At 36.2% G+C, this 18,855-nt stretch overlaps 1 protein-coding gene across 1 annotated transcript in view; it reads right to left on the reverse strand.

Moving 5' to 3' along the window:
* LOC105475663 (MET transcriptional regulator MACC1) overlaps window positions 1-18,855 on the reverse strand; it is a 201,942-nt gene that overhangs the window by 21,611 nt on the left and 161,476 nt on the right. Inside the window, 3 exon segments of the mRNA XM_024790911.2 lie at window positions 134-2,175; window positions 3,683-3,763; window positions 3,766-3,804. Of these exon segments, the coding sequence (XP_024646679.2) occupies window positions 134-2,175; window positions 3,683-3,763; window positions 3,766-3,796 (2,154 nt within the window). The 5' untranslated portion in view covers window positions 3,797-3,804.

Here is an 18,855-nt window from a genome sequence, read left to right on the forward strand (position 1 = left end):
TATAAAGTATCTTTAATGTATTTAAGACTGTTGAATTTTTAAACATTTCTCCTCTCACATGTTTGGTTATAAATATTGTCAAGTTAATATAATTCTTTATGGCAATTCATTACTATGATCAAGCAATACTCACCACAATAAGTTCATACAGAAACTTCCTTGTATTTCTATCTGTGTGGCAATCTTCCTTTAACTTCTTTATAACATAAGAAACTTTTTCTGATTCTTTGTCTGCTTGAAGTTGATGAAAATCTTCCAGGGACAGATGTGAGTAACCCAGGACATCAGCTAAAACTTTCCAATCATAAACTTTTTCTGACACCAAGGTTAATACAACTGAGTAGATATAAGTCAACTTTTTTAAAGGCAGGGCAATTTGTTCAAGAAGATTTCTGGTTGTTAGGACACTATCTGACATAAACATTACTTGTTCCTTTGAAATCACCTTGACATTTTTGCAGTGTACAAGTCCAATCTTACCTCTGAGGACTCCTATATACCATTCTTTCACTTTGTACTGCCCAATAGCTTTTACCTTACCTTCCCCGAGGAGAGCTATTGTGTCCCCTTTGAAATATTCAAGGAAGTAATCAATCTTGCTTTGTCTTAGCACTGCCTTCAGGGTTACCCCATAGTTGGTAAAGTTCAATGTTTTATCTTGAAATGTGGGATATTTAACAAGCATTTTTGGTGATAAAGGAGCAGACTTGATTTCCTCCTTCTTCTGCAAATAGGCTGGCAGATTTGAGAGCCTTTTTAGGTTTGGAGTTGGATCAGGAGTAGTGACAGAGAACTGTGCAACTGGTTCACCATTGGGAGGTTCCACCTGAACACAAAAATCAAACAAGTGCATCTCTCTGTGCTCAACTAAAGAAAATAAAAATTGTTGATGAACTACTTCACCTGCTTCCAACTGGTTTTGTTTAATTTCTTTCCTTTCTCCTTCTGTCTTTACTTCAAAATCAGGATCACAGGAAACAACAGAAACACTTAAATCTTGTGGCTTGTCAAGTAAAAATGACTGCTTTCCCCAGAGCTGAAACACGACTGGAGATACGTTTTTTTCACCCTTCTTAATATCAGAAATTGTAAGCTGTCCTGGCATATAATTGTGTCCACAAACTGTTAAAACAACAGTAAAACTAGGATGGATATATTTGGGTCCATAAATTCCAATTGAGGTGGTTTTGTGGATATAATCCCAAATGGTGGCAACTGGTGACTGAAGAGCTTTAGCTTGTGCAGCAACCACTAGATACATTACCTGACTCAAGTCGATTAGCTTGACTTGGATGGTGTCTTTATAAATGTAGCAGTTACTTAAAACTTTAAAAGGGCCTTCTTTACCCAAGCTGTGTAAACACACCATTTCTGTCATGACTTGGCTGAAAGGATCCTTTCTCACTTCAGCCCCAATTTTCATCTCCAGCAAAAGGGCTTCCATTGTATTGAGGTTGCCTAACATGATTTCCAACAATGGGCTCACAGTGCATGAAAGATCATGGTTAAGCATGGGTGGCGGATCAAGGAAAGCCCTTAGAGACACCTCTTGGAATTCCCCCACAGCCACATGACCTTGGGGCACATGAACAGTGATGTCTGATTCAGGTAATTGTACTGATCCTCCTTGATGGTTTACTTTGCAAGTTATGGTGACCTCCGCAAGTTGTGTCTGGGCCCATCCAGGGCTCTGACTAATTGTATTCAAATCAAGGCAGGAGCGGGCCAGCTGGCGTTGACTTAACCAAGCCATTTTATAAGCCTCTCGGTCATTTTTAAGCCATTCTAAGTCTTGTAGTAGAATCTGATCAGAGTTATGTATACTGTGATGGGAATGCACTGTGTCATCTAAAATGTCCAGAAGTTCTGAAACGCTTTTAGATCTTCCAGATTTTCTTGAGGAAGACTGCCTAAGTAACTGAGGCACATCAAGTTCATCACCGGAGGAATCAAAAGAATTCCCATTTTCTATTTCTCTAAAGAAAAGAAAAGGATCTTCCTTTAAGATGGAAATATTATTTCTCTTCCTATTATTTCTTAGCTGAGTTATGTCATCCAAAAATGGGTTAGAAGCAGACAGTTGATTCCAGAATGGATTTGTAACTTTGGAAGCATTATTACCATGAAGGGCGAAAGCATCCAGCCAATTGTGAAGCAAGTCTGGATCCTGGCATTCTTTTTATTTAAGGAAAGACAAAGCAAAACAAAGATAAGGTGGCATTCTGAGTTATAATCAAGATTAATTTTTCCCATAGCTTAAAAATTCAGTTACTTTTCATTTTTCTTTCTGATGTCTAGGCTACCAGCTAACACAAACTCAATGTTAAATTTGGTCAGATTTGTATGTAATGAGAAAAGAATATTTTTTCTACCAGGTTATTTTCTGAACATGTGTAATGTTATTTTAAGACGTCATGATTTATAAACTAAACAAATAAATATATAATAGGATGTAATAATATATTTAGCACATTTTCTTGAAAATGACTCAGACTAGCATGTGTTTGTGCTTTATTATTTTATGTATCATGTTCACAAACGCACATTTCTGGTCAAACAGAATAAATCAGTTATTCAATTATCCACATTTTTCTAAACATTGGATTGTTGGTCTCATTACATTCAGAATATTAATTTAATGTTTTCCTTTTCAGATAATATTCAATATGTAGAAAATATCAAATACATCTGTTAACATTTAAAATAATATTTAAAACAATATACTAAATTAGAAAGTCATTAATTTATTAGATAATTCTATGATAACTTTCTATTGAAAAATGTTAATGAACATTGTTCAGGAAAAGGAATTAATAAAATGAACATTGAAAATTTAGACCACCACTGGTTTTATCAATCAAAGGAATTCGTTGCACTCAAGATTGCAATGGCAAATAATAATTTTATCACTAGAAATTGAAGCATTATTACTTTGGAAAGTAAGTGTCTTAAGAATTTGTAACATTAAAATATTTACACTTCTATTACAAGAATTTCTAGATAGCTCACAACATTGAAGCCATTTTTTTTGTGTGTAGAGCAACTCATATTTGTTCATTTCCTAGTAAATAATTATAAAGACTCTGCAGACTTTATGAAGCTAGTGCTGCTTTTAGAGACAGGCAGAATAGCTAACCAAATTTTCAGAAGTTTTACTGAAAAAATAATTCAAGCTAAATGTCAGAATTTCTTTTGTTTAATATACATAGAACCATTGTCTTGAATGAAATGTTTTTAAGTGTTATATGTTAAAAATTAGAAGATGGATTTTGAAAAATAAAGATGGCATTTCTCTTACATTCACACTTTTCTTTAATACAGTATCCCCTAACTCTCTTAAAACTTACTTTTCTTCTGAGTATCAGGTTAATTTTTTGATGCTCCACGAAGATTTCCTAGGTCGACCATCCTTGAGAGAGCCTTTTTGTCCCCAAATTCATTATAGTTATTGCATATAACACTCATTTATTAACAACATTTTTCCTTTTTATAATATTTATCATAATCTGTTGGTTGCACTATTTTATTTTGCACACCTTTTTAACTACTTCTATGACAAAAACAAGATTTTATAATTCTTTCCATCTTCCAAAGCATTTTCAGAGGTAGACCTTCAACAGTTATTGGTGATGAATTTCATGTACTTACATGGACAAAGCACAACAGTAATAAATTCCCATACCTGTAATATTACAACTTTTTGAGAGTTTTCCAGCTTCCATGTCAACCGAATTTGCTTCAGACTTACTTTGTGCAATTCTTCTGACAAAAAATGTTTTCTTTCAGTGATTAGCATTTTTCCACCTACAGAGTAAATAGATATGTATTTTTTGTAAGCATACATATACATGCTGGCAGAGAAAATAAACTCAAAGACATCATACATATTTCTATAAAGAACTGCATGTGAAAATCCTCTATATAAATCTTCTACTCCTGGTAGGATACTTGACTAGATATATTAAAATACATATTAGCACTCCACTAAAAAATGCTCAAATTCCAGATTAATACCAATAACCAAATCTGGAAATGTATTACTGATCCCATATAAAAGCAATTAATGAGAATCCCAAGGACAACAACAACAGCAACAACAACAACAAAAATAGTAAGTCAAAAACTCAGTAAATAAACATTTCCTGTTTGGTGACTGGAGGACTAAATATCACAAACTAAAAATTTTCCCCTAAATCCTTGTATACATTCAATGCAGTTCCATGAAAGCTTGCATGTGATGTGTATGTGTATTTGTTACTTATTTTTTAATAGTTAAAATTTTATTTATGTCTTAATGGATAAAATTGTATGTATTTATTGCATACAGCATATTGTTTTGAAGCATGTTGTGTTTAACAACACATACAGCAACAATAACTTCTTAAACTATTTTAATATTTATATAGAAAAACAAGGAGCTAATACTCAAGATAATCCAGAAGAAAAGCACGACAGAAGTAATATGCACTACCTATCAGATATCAGCATTTATTATAAATAGGCTCTAAGTAAGAAAACATGGAAGTGGAACATGAATAGATGAAGGACATAGAATAGAGATCTCAGAACCAGACCCACCCTTATATGAAGGATTGATACATGACACAGGTGGCCATACAGAGTGGTGTGGAAATGGTGGATTATTCATTAAACAGTGATGTTGCCATTGGTTGTGTACGCTTAAAAAAAATTACATTGATTACTATCTCATCCGGTGCACAGAAATAAATGCCAAAGGATTAAAAAATCTAAAAGTGAAAAAAAACCTTTAAAATTTGAAAGATAGTCTAGAGGTTGTCTTTATGTTTTCTGGGAAGGAGAGAATTTCTTAAACAAGGCACACACACTTATGCAATATGCAAATCCTAAAAAATAAAACCACACATTAGAATAAGACATCCTATATATCAAAGGACATCAGTAAAAACACAAGCCAAAACTGGGACAATTTATTTTCATTGCACATGATTGAAAAAGGAAAAATAATGGGATTCCAAAATATATCAAAGATTCCCACAAATTAATAAACAAAATAAAACAGCACCATAGAAATTTTTGAAAAAATTCTGTGAATGAACGTTTCTCAAAAAATGGAAACACAAGTGATCCCTAGATATATGGAAATATGATCAATCTCATTGGTAATTAGGAAAATGCAAAATGAAACCCTAAGAAACACAATTTTAACCTACGAAATTTGCAAACATTTTAGTCTAGCCACACCAATTATTGACAAATAAGTGCAACAAAGGGAAAGCCTATATATTCATCGTGGAAGTGTCAATATGTGCAATCACTTGGAACTTAATCTGACATTGTCTAGGAAATATGCTTACAGCCTAGTACCCAACAATTCCAATCCCAGTTATTTATTTCAGTGAAAACTCTGCAGATATGCATCAAAGAGATATACATGAATATTCATTATATTATCAAAAAACCCTGAAATCCCTGGGATATTCCCCAGAATATCCTTTGCCATATAAGTGGATAAATAAATTGTGGCATACTAACTCAATGAAGTATCATACAACTATTGAAACAGATGAATCACAACTGAAAGTATGAACACATACTAGTAGTCAATATCTCATGTCTGGGACTCAGTCTTCTTTACCTATATAATTTCTCTTCATCCCATGACAACACTGAAAAATAGGTGTTATAAATATGACTTTCAGAATCTCAGCAATAGAATGTAACTAAACCACAAGGTCAAATAGCAAGTGAGCCACTGACCAGAAGTTACTTGTTCATGTTATAACTACTGCATGCAGCCCATAACTTAGGACACCACATATCCTATGTCAGACTCAAGGTTCCCAATGTAACTTCTGAGACTGTCCCACCTTCCAGTTCACATTTCCAGTTATTTTTTAAATTATCATTATTTATTTATTTAGAGATAAAGTCTCGCTACATCGCCCAGGCTGCAGTGCAGTGGTGTGATCTCGGCTCACTGTAAACTCTACTTCCTGGGTTCAAGGGATTCTCGTGCCTGAGCCTCCAGAGTAGCTGGGATTACAGGCACCTACCACCAGTCCTGGCTAATGTTTGTATTTTTAGTAGAGACAGAGTTTTGCCATGTTGGCCAGGCTGGTCTCAAACTCCTGACCTCAGGTGATTTGCCCACCTCAGCCTCCCAAAGTGCTGGGATTACAGGCATGAGCCACCATGCCCAGCCCAGCTACTTTAAACCTTATTTTTTGTTCTCCTTTGTGTGTGTTGACCACATCTCCTTCACCTGTGACCCCTCCTTCTTTTTTGTTATACTCTTCTTTCTAGTTCTTGACTTTTTTTCCTTTCAAGTAGTTTATTTTATTTTTTAAAGAAACCAAAAGCCTTTTCGGATCTATAAAAACGAAAGAAAAAATTAAAACAAGATGGAAAAGAGGGAAAATGAATAAAAGAAAAAGGAAAAGGAGGGAATCATGTGTTTCCAAGCATGATAACTAAATAAATCCAAAAATTGTCTCATAAGGTGGCATGCTTAAAACAATCCAATGTTGCAATAACAATTTTTTCCCTGATTAGGGAAACTACATCGAAAAAATGGGTAAAATGTTGAATTATGCAATATTCAAATTGCACTGAAACCTCAAATTTCCTGGCAGACCTTCCAAATGCTGTGGTTGATTTTACCAAATATAATGTCCAAAATTAAAAGTTTTTAGCACAGTATAAGTAGCCAAAACTTTGAGGTAGAAAAGCTGAGCTCAAGTTCCTCAGCAAAATGCAACAAACTAAATTAAAATGAGGAACAAATGTTTAAATGGAAAAATATTTCCAAAAAGATAAAATATATTTTTAAAAAATCAACTTAGTAAACTACCTAACTCTTTTATTTTTTATGAGGAAAGAGCAAAATGAACAATATGTACTGAGGATTCCTTTGAGGTAAATAACCGTTGATATGAAAAATAGTTATAACCAAATGGAATGTAGGTAGAAGTCCTCAACCACATAAAAACCAGGAATGATGCCTTATGCAGCTATGACCTTGAAGGCTCATAACCTCTCAGAAACAAAGGCACCAAGTGGTCATTAGCTGAGATTCTTTGTGGATTATCCCTATTCTCCAGTCACTCAAGCAGGTCTTCACTGTCCTTCAAGGTAGTTGTTCCAAATCTCAGTGGCACCAGGATCACTTGGAAGGCTTAATCAAACAACCCTCTGGAACCACCCCAGTGTTTCTAATCCAGGAGGTCTGGGATTGTGCACAAGAATTTTATTTCTAACAAAGCTGTCAAATGATGCTGATGCTGTGGTTCGGTTCCAGGGGGCACTTGCTGAGAACCACATTCTGAAAGCCATTCTTAAAGCTCCTTCCCTAGCCAAATGGTTTCCCTAGCCACTCTCACTATCCCCCAACAAATCCTCCATCTCACGATCTTTCTCTGCACAACACATCCCTCACAGTACTATACTAAATCTAAATTTTCTTGCCATGAATCCAAGGAGAGGTGGTATGGGGGGGAAAAAAAAAGTCCTTGGCTGGAAGGACAAAGATCTGCCTGGCCGGTGGCATTGCTTGTTTACACAGGTGCAAATCACACTAGCCACATTTAGCATTTCCCTATGTTTTCTTCCAATTAAATCCCATACTCAATGACAACTGCTGCCCAAAACGGGATTTTTTTTTTTACTTTGTCTAGAGAAACATGAGTCAGTCTTTGTTGGAATGAGTAAATGAGAATAGAGTACTCTAGTATTCATTTAATTTTGGACATGGTTTTTCAATATGCCTTTTAAAAACACTTATGCTGATTTTGCATGATCTATTACTTTTTTCCTTAAAAAGCCAACAAAGTTTTGCCCTTATTTATTTTACTATTTAAACTAGGCCCTGAGCAACTAGAAACATTTACCAAATGTACAACTTAGCAAACAAAATGTCAGGAGATATTTTTGTGAGGGTAAGGGGTGGGGAGCAATGCAGCGTTTGCAATAAGTAACCAAGAAAACAATACCACTTAAAAGAATTATTTCTTTAAAATGTGCCCTTTGAATTGTTTACGGTAGTAATTACATAGTGAAAATTGCTAGTGTTAGCCAGGTGGCAGGATCAAAGTATTTTCCAATTAGTCCTTGAATACCTGAAACCCCGATGATTTCCATGAATTTGTACTGTATTTAACTCTTGATCTATGTGATAATAAAAACATGTCCTTGTAGGCTATAACTCTTATAGGTGACTGAAAATACTAAAACATCAGGAGAGCAACTGTTGGGCTAGTAAACTTTTCCTTCACCCCCCAAATGCCAAACCTGCCCAAGTAACATTGTATTACTTATAAATGCAACCAGTGTTTTATTTAAAAAAAAAAAAAAAAAAAAAAAAAGGCCCACAAAGGGATCATAATCAGCTGATGATACTCACCTGGTATGATTTTATTGGACATTACCATGCTGTGAGTGGCCTTACTGGATCTTACCCTAGGGCAACTTCTGATGGACTAGTGGCACTCTCTGATTGGTAATTTTTAATAATATACACACATACACAAGCATACTTTCTCCCAGTTATTAAATACTTTGAGTGTTGCATCTGATTATTCTAACCAAATATTTAAAAGACCTGACACGGCAAATGTCAGCCATTACTTTTCCCCAAGGCAAAGGGTTTCAGAAGACTCTCCAGGAAAGGGAGCAGGCCGCCCAGTGCATTAAGCAGTATTATAAATCCATAATAATTTCTATGATACCTCCAACCCTGGGAACTCAAAATATTTCATCAATACGTCATCTTGTTAATATCACCAGGTCAAGATGTCTATCACTTCTTGATACCTTATTATCCTTCCATCACTGGCAGAACTGAAGTTCAGGAAAATCATAATAATTTCACAGCATAACATCATATTAGTGAGAATAAATCAGGGATATAAAAACAGTAGGTCAGAAACTGTTTGATGTGTAGCTTAGTGATGTAGTCAAGGAACATTCCCAGAAACCTAGGTCTGGAAGAGAAGGTATAAAGGACTCTCTGAACAGATACACAAAAGGAATATCTTGGGCCTGTAAAAAAATAAATAAATAAATAAAATATAATCAGAAGAACTATTATTTATTATTTATTTGGAGCTTGCCACACTTCTGGTATCATGCATGGCTTTTCTTGTTTACTTGCAACAACTCTAGAAAGTTGGCTCTACCATCATCCTTATTTTTTTTTAATTTATTATTATTATTTTTTCAATGGAGATGGAGTCTCACTCTGTCACCCAGGCTGGAGTGCAGTGGTGTGATCTCAGCTCACTGCAATCTCCGCCTCCCGGGTTCAAGCAATTATCCTACCTCAGCCTCCCAAGTAACTGGGACTACAGGTGCACGCCACCATGCCCAGCTAATTTTTTGTATTTTAGTAGAGATGGGGTTTCACCATGTTGCCCAGACTGGTCTCCAATGCCTGAGCTCAGGCAATCTGCCCGCCTCGGCCTCCCAAAGTGCTAGGATTACAGGCATGAACCACTATGCCCGGCCTCCATTACCCTCATTTTAAAGGTAGGGAAATAAAGGCTTAGGGACATTATATGCCCAAGATTATAAAGCTACTAAGTAGCAAAGCCAATCTTTGAACTTAAGGATACTAGATACTAGCAAACACATTTTTTAACTCTACACAACGCTTTCTACCTATGGGTTAAACCTTCTCTTCCAGGAGAAGTGAAATTTGAGACTATACCCTGAGCCTGTTGCTGGAGAGTAGTATCAAGCCTCAATACTGATCCCAGAAGATCTCCAAGTTTACAGCAGGACCTGAATCATGGGCATATGACCTGTATAGTAAGACAGAGCCCCACTCTCGGATAGGCCCCATGCTTGGTGTAATGCTCTGCCACTGCCATCTTGAACTACCTAATATGTTTTGAACAAGAGGCCCCATATTTTCATTTTTCACTGGTGCTGCAAATTATGCAGCTGGTCCTGGTTCACAGAGTTGGCAACCTTTACTCTTCAGACCCAGAGGACCCAGAGAAATGACTAAAATTACAAGGGGCCGTGAAGAAAGGAGAAAAGCATTATTTTAGATGAAGAATGCTCATTTTACAGACAATGAAGGCAAGCTGCAGAGAAGTTGATAGATATTTGTCTTTTTTATTTGAATTCCCTACAGTATGTTCATTTTACAAGTGTGTGTGCATGACATACCCACAACACACATGCCCCTCCTTGACTTAAAAATATTTTGAGAAATTTACAAATAGTCAAATAACACAATGAGCTTAAACAACGAGTAAGTGTATATTATTCTTCAGTTAAAAAAAAAAAATTAAAAACAAAATAAGTGAATAAATAAGGGTGACATTTGCAGGAAGTTGGTAGGACAATTTCAAATAAAAGCAGCTTCACAAACATCATGCTGTAAATTCCAGTATACCTACTAGCAACAGCCCACACATTTGGCTCTCCAGTTTCTGAAAGTGACCAAAATAAAGCAAACATGATTAGTTACAAGCTTCACAGTGATCATAGGATACAAAGAAGCCACTTAGCAGCAGCACCAGCAATACCCGGAATAAAGAGGGGTGAAGAGGAACATGTAACTACTGGGGACAACATCCTCAGCCCCGCCTTTTACAGTCTGTTCAACAGTAAATCTCTTTCATGGAACTCTTTCTTAATGTGTGTTGATGTCATCTCACCCAAAGGCAATTCTGTCAAGCCAGGTGGAGAAGAGTGGGCCCAGATAGGCAGCTATCTGCCTCCGTATTCTAAGACAAGCACACATGTCAGGTTACAATTCCGAAAGGACAGCACCTAGTCCAGTAAAGTCCACTATACTTGGTTCCTCTCAACAGAGTTTCCCTTTCCACTTTTCAAGCCAGAGCTGACTGAGACATTCTAGGCCTAAGATCCAGAGCAGCTTTTTCTCTTGAAGACCCAAACAATTCGCTAAGTTAAAGATGGGAGTCACATTCTCTTGTAAAAATCGAGATGAGTAAATTTGAGATGAAAATTGAGATGAGTAGCTAAAATGTAGCCTGAGATCATTCTACCTCTGCATGCTGTCCATGATATGGACTGCAGTTTTCCTCAGAAACACTTTTGTTACTGCTGCCACACAAGAGCATACGTTTCCAACTTTCAAGGACATAGAGCAAAGCTGTAGTACTTTCATTGTGAAAAACATTTAATGACTTCTCTTACCTAATCCCCACTGTTGCCATAAAATATTCCCAGTGATACGTCTCTCAAGTTTAACTTTAAGCAATAGATGTTTCAAGCAAATGCTAAGGAATAAATTAGCTACAAATCTTGTCCCTGGGATTGGACAAGTTTAATTATTGCAAGAGTAGTTGGATATGACTTTGTGTAATTATTGACCTGCAGTCATTTTTCTTTCCTGTACCCTTCAATGCAAAAGATGTTTTCTGGGTTGTATTTTTCAAAAGATATAAAGATCAAACCCCAATTCAGAAGGGATGGACAAGACAGGGGTTTATAGTGTGGCTAATAAAGCTGTAAATGTAGGGTCCTCACGTGCATGGCCTTTTCTAGCGAACTGAGCCAAATTCTGTTTTGTTTTCTCTACAAAGCTCCACTGCTTCCTGGAACACTTGACAGTAAATCAGGAGACCTCACTGGTTGTCATCAACCGGGAGTGAATTTCCTTTCTTATATGTAAATGCATTTTTGTAAAGTAGAAACAATATAGGCTTTGGAGTTAGAATTCTCTGGTTACAGTCCTTCTAGTATAAACTTGGAAAAGTTACTAAACATTTCTGGAACTCTACTTGTCATCTGTAAAAGACTAAACTACAATACATAATAATTAGTATTACTATTAATATATAATAACACCACATACTGTTCATAAGGATCAAAGGAAATACTGTATAAAAAGTGGCACAAAGGCCGGGCGCGGTGGCTCACGCCTGTAATCCCAGCACTTTGGGAAGGAGGCGGGCGGATCACAAGGTCAGGAGATCGAGACCACGGTGAAACCCCGTCTCTACTAAAAATTACAAAAAATTAGCCAGGCGCGGTTGTGGGCGCCTGTAGTCCCAGCTACTCGGGAGGCTGAGGCAGGAGAATGGCGTGAACCCGGGAGGCGGAGCTTGCAGTGAGCCGAGATCGCGCCACTGCACTCCAGCCTGGGCTGGGCGACAGAGCGAGACTCCGTCTCAAAAAAAAAAAAAAAAAAAAAAGTGGCACAAGAGGACCCCTTGCTTTTCCTCTGGGCTCTCCCTCCTGATTATTCCAGTGCATATAGAAATAACTTTGCCAACTGGGCCCATTCCAGAATCTTCTCCTCTCAATCAGATGGCTTGATACTCCAATCTCTAATAGCTTACAAGTTATGTCTTGGGACCCTGTATCCTATTCTTCATTCTTCATAGAAAATTTTACCAGTGCGATGATTCCAAAAGAGTGACTGGACTCATCACAACAGAGGCACTGGAGTGCAATAGAAAGAACGCTGTCTTTGAAAATAGACAGATATAACTTCAGACCAATGCTTCGAAATGAATTCACTGGTCTTAGCACCATTTTCTAATCTACAAAATGAGGATAAAATACTGTCTTCAAAAAGTGGTTACAATGGTACATGAAATATATCTCAATAAAGCTTTTTAAAAAAACTGCTGCAAATATTAAATTAAATAACATAAATCCCCAGTGAACATCAGTTGCTGCTTAAAATGATAATTCTTCTCTGTTTTTCACTTCTGTGCCAATTCCGTTGATCTTAGCCAATGTAATGAGTTGTTACTGACAAAGGTATGTAAAGAATATTGGAAAAGAGGGAACAGAATAAACACTGTGAAAGTTTGTCATTTTAGCTTAATTATTAAACTTGACAATACTTTTCACCTCTCTGAAGGGGTAATGTAAAAATTACTGTATCATTTAAAATTAGATTTGTATTAGTACTTTTACAGTAAAATCAAGTATTTTTAGCCAACACTTGCTCAGTTTTTACTGTATGGAATTAATTGTAAGATTCCCAGCATTCTTTGCCAAGAGAAAAAGACTCTGACATTTTGTGTATACCCACAGTTTTCCTTGGTTTGAACTTCAAACACTAATGTGAATCATTTGAATATCATCTGACAAGGCTACCTACTTGAAAGAGAGTAAACATGAATCTTTGGTCACGTTAAGTGAAAACAGAATGTTTGCGCACCAACATTTGCTTTGAGAAAGAGCCTATGAATAAAATTTGGTAGAACGGGCAAGATTAAAGAGAGACTCATTACACCACACCATCCAATTCTTAAAGCAGGAATTTCCCTTAAATTCTCAACAATTTATTACATCTAGTTTTTAATGTTTCAGGGAATCACAGCGTTTCTAGTTGTTATTTTTGTAAACAGAACGGTGTGCAACAGTATGAACTCCTTGTCAAAGCACTGACTTGAAGAATGCTAATGTGCATACATGTGTGCGTCTATCTATTCAGAAATATAGAGAGCTAATAGAGAAAGATGGATATTGATATATACATATATGTGATTCAGCTGAATAAAAATATTTTTGTTATTATTAATGCTCCACTGCTTTCTGAGTACTAGAAACTAGAAGATGCTTTTCTTTTCTTTTCTTTTTTTTTGAGGCGGAGTCTTGCTCTGTCACCCAGGCGGGAGTCAGGCTATCTCGGCTCACTGCAAGCTCCACCTCCCGGGTTCACACCATTCTCCTGCCTCAGCCTCCTGAGAAGCTGGGACTACAGGCACCCACCACCACATCTGGCTAATTTTTTGTATTTTTAGTAGAGACGGGGTTTCACCATGTTAGCCAGGATGGTCTCAATCTCCTGACCTTGTGATCTGCCTGCCTCGTCCTCCCAAGGTGCTGGGATTACAGGCGTGATCCACTACAACTGGCCGATCATTTTCCTTCTTAGAGACAATTATATCTTTTTTTTGAGACGGAGTCTGGCTCTGTCGCCCAGGTTGGAGAGCAGTTGTGTGATCTCAGCTCACTGCAACCTCCAGGTTCAAGCAATTCTTCTGCCTCAGCCTCCCGTGTAGCTGGGATTACAGGTGCCCACCACCACGCCCAGCTAATTTTTGTGATTTTAGTAGAGATGGGGTTTCACCATATTGGCCAAGCTGGTCTCGACCTCCCGACCTCAGGTGATCTGCCCATCTCGGTCTCCCAGAGACAATTACATCTTCAAAATTTCACTTATTTCAACACAGTATCAATTAGTGATGTAAGTTGTAAGAAGTCTGAAGGAAAAATCTGAGAGAGAGGAAAACTGCCCTGGATAAGAAAGGAAACCAACTGAGACTGAGGACGGGGACAAGTGATTGCAGTCTAAAAGGGAAATACAAAATAAAAAGGCATAACTAATGAGAATATTCTGAGGGAAGTACTGAGAGGTATGCATTGTCAACCCTAGCATCAGTTCTCCCACACGATCTTCAGAAAAAATCTATGTTACTCACTGATTCAGGAAACATTTAGAGTGAAAAACAAGAGGTGTTGAGTCCAACTTAACAGCAGCAATAAAAGGAAAACACGGCAGCCCAAATGAACATACGGGTTACAAGTAGGGTGAACCACCATTGATCTGGGTTTGCCCAGGACTGCCCTGTTTTAAAATTGAAACCTCTCAGTCCAGAGCAAACCAGGATGACTGGTTACCACAGTTACAGGAACATGTTAGTATATAAGTACATAGTCCAACATAAAGAATGTAAAATATTCAATGTAAATCTCTTTTCTATCTGTATGGATTTTTAAAGTATTTTAAACCACCATGAGGAAGAAAATAAAATATATAAATATATATACATAGATATACACAAACATATATAGTTGAGCTATATAGGAACGACTTTAATTTCATGTTTGTTGAAATGTTTCGTTATTCTACTTTCAGGTGTTAAATTGTAGTGGAAACAGAATAAAATACAAAATAAAATACAGAAGAAACCATTCGGAATAGAATAGGCAGAACTGCCCATCACTGTCATTTTTAATTCTTTCGATCGACCTAAAAGTTGAACCCCGTCACTTAACCGCCTGAAGTGACAGTGAACCTCTCTAAGAAGGAGCTCTTCCTCTCCTTTCTCCTCCATCCCCCGCTTTATTTAATGCAGGTGGAATACTTAAGGTCGGGAGCCTGCCTCCTTGCCGAGAGCCTGTGCCGCTCTGGGGAAGCTAGTGGGTTCCTTGCGATCAGCTGGGGAGACTGGAAAAAGGCTCAGCGTTGTCCCCACAGCACCACCTGGTGCCAGGTTGGGGTCTTCCTGGACTGCTGTTTAGGAGTTTTGTCCTGTTCTTGCTTTCTATCTCCTTATCATTTTCCCTAACCTGTTTAGTATAAAATTGGGGTTCTCAACCCTTCCTCTGCATCAAAATCAATTTCAGAGCTATTTTGAAAAATACAGATGCCCAGAAATCATCCCAAAAGTCTGAGATGGATCCCAAGCTTCATTTATTTTTATAAAAAACTCCTGGGAGATAAATTGAGAGCCACCAAATCATAACTATGAGGTGACAATACACATATTTTGTTTTGTTTTATAAAAGTATATTATTAAACATAATAAAACATATGGCAGCTGAAGATGCCCATCCTTAGCCTGGCACAAACATGTCTCAGGACACTGTGCTAGACATGGGATTTCACTATGATAAAGGAAAAATTTACAGCTCTCTTTCTTGTGGCATGGCCCTTTCTAGTATAACCCTGTGATTATAGGAAAGACTAGTTTTGTTCCAGGTTTTAGGGACAAATTCTTCCTCCCTTAGTGTGATTGTCGGGGTCAATATCTTTGTCTTTTCTTTCCCTTTGAATTGTAAGATCTAGATAGAGACACTTCTGGATAGTAAGGTGATGTAAAGGTTGCCTTTGGCATAAGTCCTTGTTCTTTCTGCCTGTAGCTTCTGCAAAAAGTGCATTGCAAATAGAGTGTGAGCTCAGCCACTCATAAAATTGTGTGTTTGCCTAGCATTATCTGCTTCAAACCCATTGTGCTAATGGACAATCTGATCTTGGGTCCTAGCCACAAACCATCTTGGCCCAACTCACCAGTAGTATCTAAAATGTAATAAATTCATTTAAATTGTGGTGCCATTAACCTGTTTTAGTACTGACTGGGGTCACTGAGGTTGATGCTCTTGGATGTGATGGGGAAACTAGCTCTGAAAGTGAGGATAAAGGAACTCTCCTGTCTTTCGAGGAGCAGTTGCATCACATGAGTATGTTCATAACATGGATAACTGCCTGCCTTTGCATATATAGATTCAGATTTGATTTATAAAAATTGATTTGGGTGTATGGTTTCAAAGAAGTAGGTAAGTTCATGGATGGTTAGTTGGATGAACAGACAACATTTAGCACTTACGTGTGACTTCCTGATGATCTGAGGTTGCCTGAATCACAGGGATTTTCTCAATCCTCTTTAGACCCCAGCACTTAGCATAATTCTAGAATAAGTTCTGAATAAATATTGGCATAATTATTAAAATTAAATGATAATGCAATATGTGTATAAAGATAAAAGAGAACCAGACAGAATTTGTCAGTGAATAAGATGACAGTTCATCTGTAAGAATCGTGTTGGGAAGCTTTCCCCTGTCAACGTCGGGGAAAACTTAAATATTTCAGGGGAAGGAATGTGAGAAGTTCATTTTAAGACTTCTAGGATCAAATACAATGAATCTACTGTTTGAATTCAGGTAGGAGAAAGAAATTTTAAAATGGTGAACTAAATTTCATGGTCCCAGCAAAATCAATGTTATAAAATTATAACTATTTGGGAAATTGCAGATATTATGGTATGTGCAAAAGCAAGATATAAAATATTTTATATGGTATAATGCCTTGTGTGGGTATACAAACATATACAGCTTACAGAGTTTTTAAATAAAGAAAAGTATGAGAATAAAATACAATTCTTACCCCCAAAATCTGCTATTGATGCTTTGTTTCGTGTGTATTATTTCAAATGGCATTTCCCTTTTCACATAAAATATTATTAAAAAGGGAAATGTAAAGCATATAGTAAAAGTAGGTACTGTGTGGGTATCTCTGAATGTGAAATAATGTTCACATTTGTATATGACTATTCATGGTATCAACATTCATTTAAATACTCTTTTCCCTTTGCCTTTCAAGAACAATTTACATCCTTAAATTTAAAAAATATATATTCATTATTTTGTATTTCTTTTGGAAAATCCTATACTACCATTTTCCCAGTTTTCTGTTGATAAACTTGAAAAATGTTCTAATACTAAATATATCAACCCTTATATATTGAATATCACATATTGCAAATATCATCTCCCAGTATCTTCTCAGTTCTTCTATTTTATTTACGATATTTTATGTCATATTCTAATTTTATGTTGACAAATCTATAACTCTTTTCTGACTTGGCCTCTGTTTCTATACTTATGGTTAGAAAGATATCATCTACCCTGAGATAAAATGAACATTAACTTATATTAGCTTTGATTCCTTATGGCTTTAACTTTTTTTGATGAACTCTAACCCGGCAATGTTTTATTTTGGTATATGATGCAAAATTGAAAGCACTATTTTCCAAACTACCCATTATTCCAACAACCATTAAAAGAAATCTGTTACCACCAATATCATAAAATAAATGTGTGTGAATATGTACAAAATACATATATTTAATCAATGTTCTGGTTTTTCTGTTCTATTTCACGGATCATCAACTTTAAAAAATGACAGGCAAAGGCAGATTTAAAAAATTAATCTAGCAATAGAACATAAAAAACACTTATTATAGGTTATTTTCAAAGATATCTGCATCTAGTATATATAACTCTTGATATATTTTCAAATGTATTGCAAAATCAGCATTTTCATATAATTGCATACATGCATATATGTTCATAGAACTATGCATGTATATTTGTATATTCATATATTAGGGGGTTCTGCGGCTCTGGCACTGGTAAATAACCAAGAAAAATTTTAGGTAACATTTCATCCTCTCACCAGAAGACTGTCAATGTGTTTAATCTTAAAAGCAGGCTTTTCTTCTATTTCTCCTTCTTATCCTTCACTTGGATGAAGAAATAGCATTTTAACATGACTCTCGGCCCCAATGATAAAACCTAATGCTAATATGTTTGCTGATGGTGAAGCTGGAGCAGCCTTAAATCAATTCCTTAGAACTATTTGGAATACAGCGAATATTCAGCTGGAACACTAATAAAAATCTTTCCATTGTAGGCTACAAAGAAAAGACAACACTGAAAATCAGAGATCAGTGTTAGAAGTGGACACTACAACTGACCTCTTCCATATCTTTGGGTATTATTCCACCTCTTGAGCCGCCGTTCATGCTGTGGTGCCCATCTCATAGGGCAGGTGTGGAAATCAAGCCAGATGTTAAAGATGATAGTGATTTGTAAACTGTAAAAAAAGTATTAAGTACAACAAATATTCTCTCAAAACTTATAGTGATTTGTAAACTGTAAAAAAAAATTATTAAGTACAACAAATGTTCTCTCAAAACTTATTAATAGAGTATATTTTTAGGTTTCTGAATAGACTATTGTTTTATGGTCAGATTATAATTTAATTTCATTTTATAATGTATACATAAAACATGTTGCACATCTTAAATATATACAGTCTTCATCAATTATACTTCAATAAAGCTGGTAAAAAGAAAAGATAGAGAAGTCTATATGTGAGATAAAATGGCATAGAACTGTAGCAGGGTTAATTAATCTGTCAAGTCTCACTGTTAATGATGGCAGTGCCAGATTCAACCCCTATTGAATTGATCAAGTCTATTGTTTTCAAAGCCTAGATTACTAATCATCATGTTTCTCGGTTCTTTGAAAATAGGGATAAAATAATAGTTAATTTAAAAGATTAGCCTTATGCAATGTCTTTTAAAAATTCAA

The sequence above is a fragment of the Macaca nemestrina genome, chromosome 4 (genome assembly GCF_043159975.1).
Source record: "Macaca nemestrina isolate mMacNem1 chromosome 4, mMacNem.hap1, whole genome shotgun sequence".
Classification (NCBI taxonomy): domain Eukaryota; kingdom Metazoa; phylum Chordata; class Mammalia; order Primates; family Cercopithecidae; genus Macaca; species Macaca nemestrina.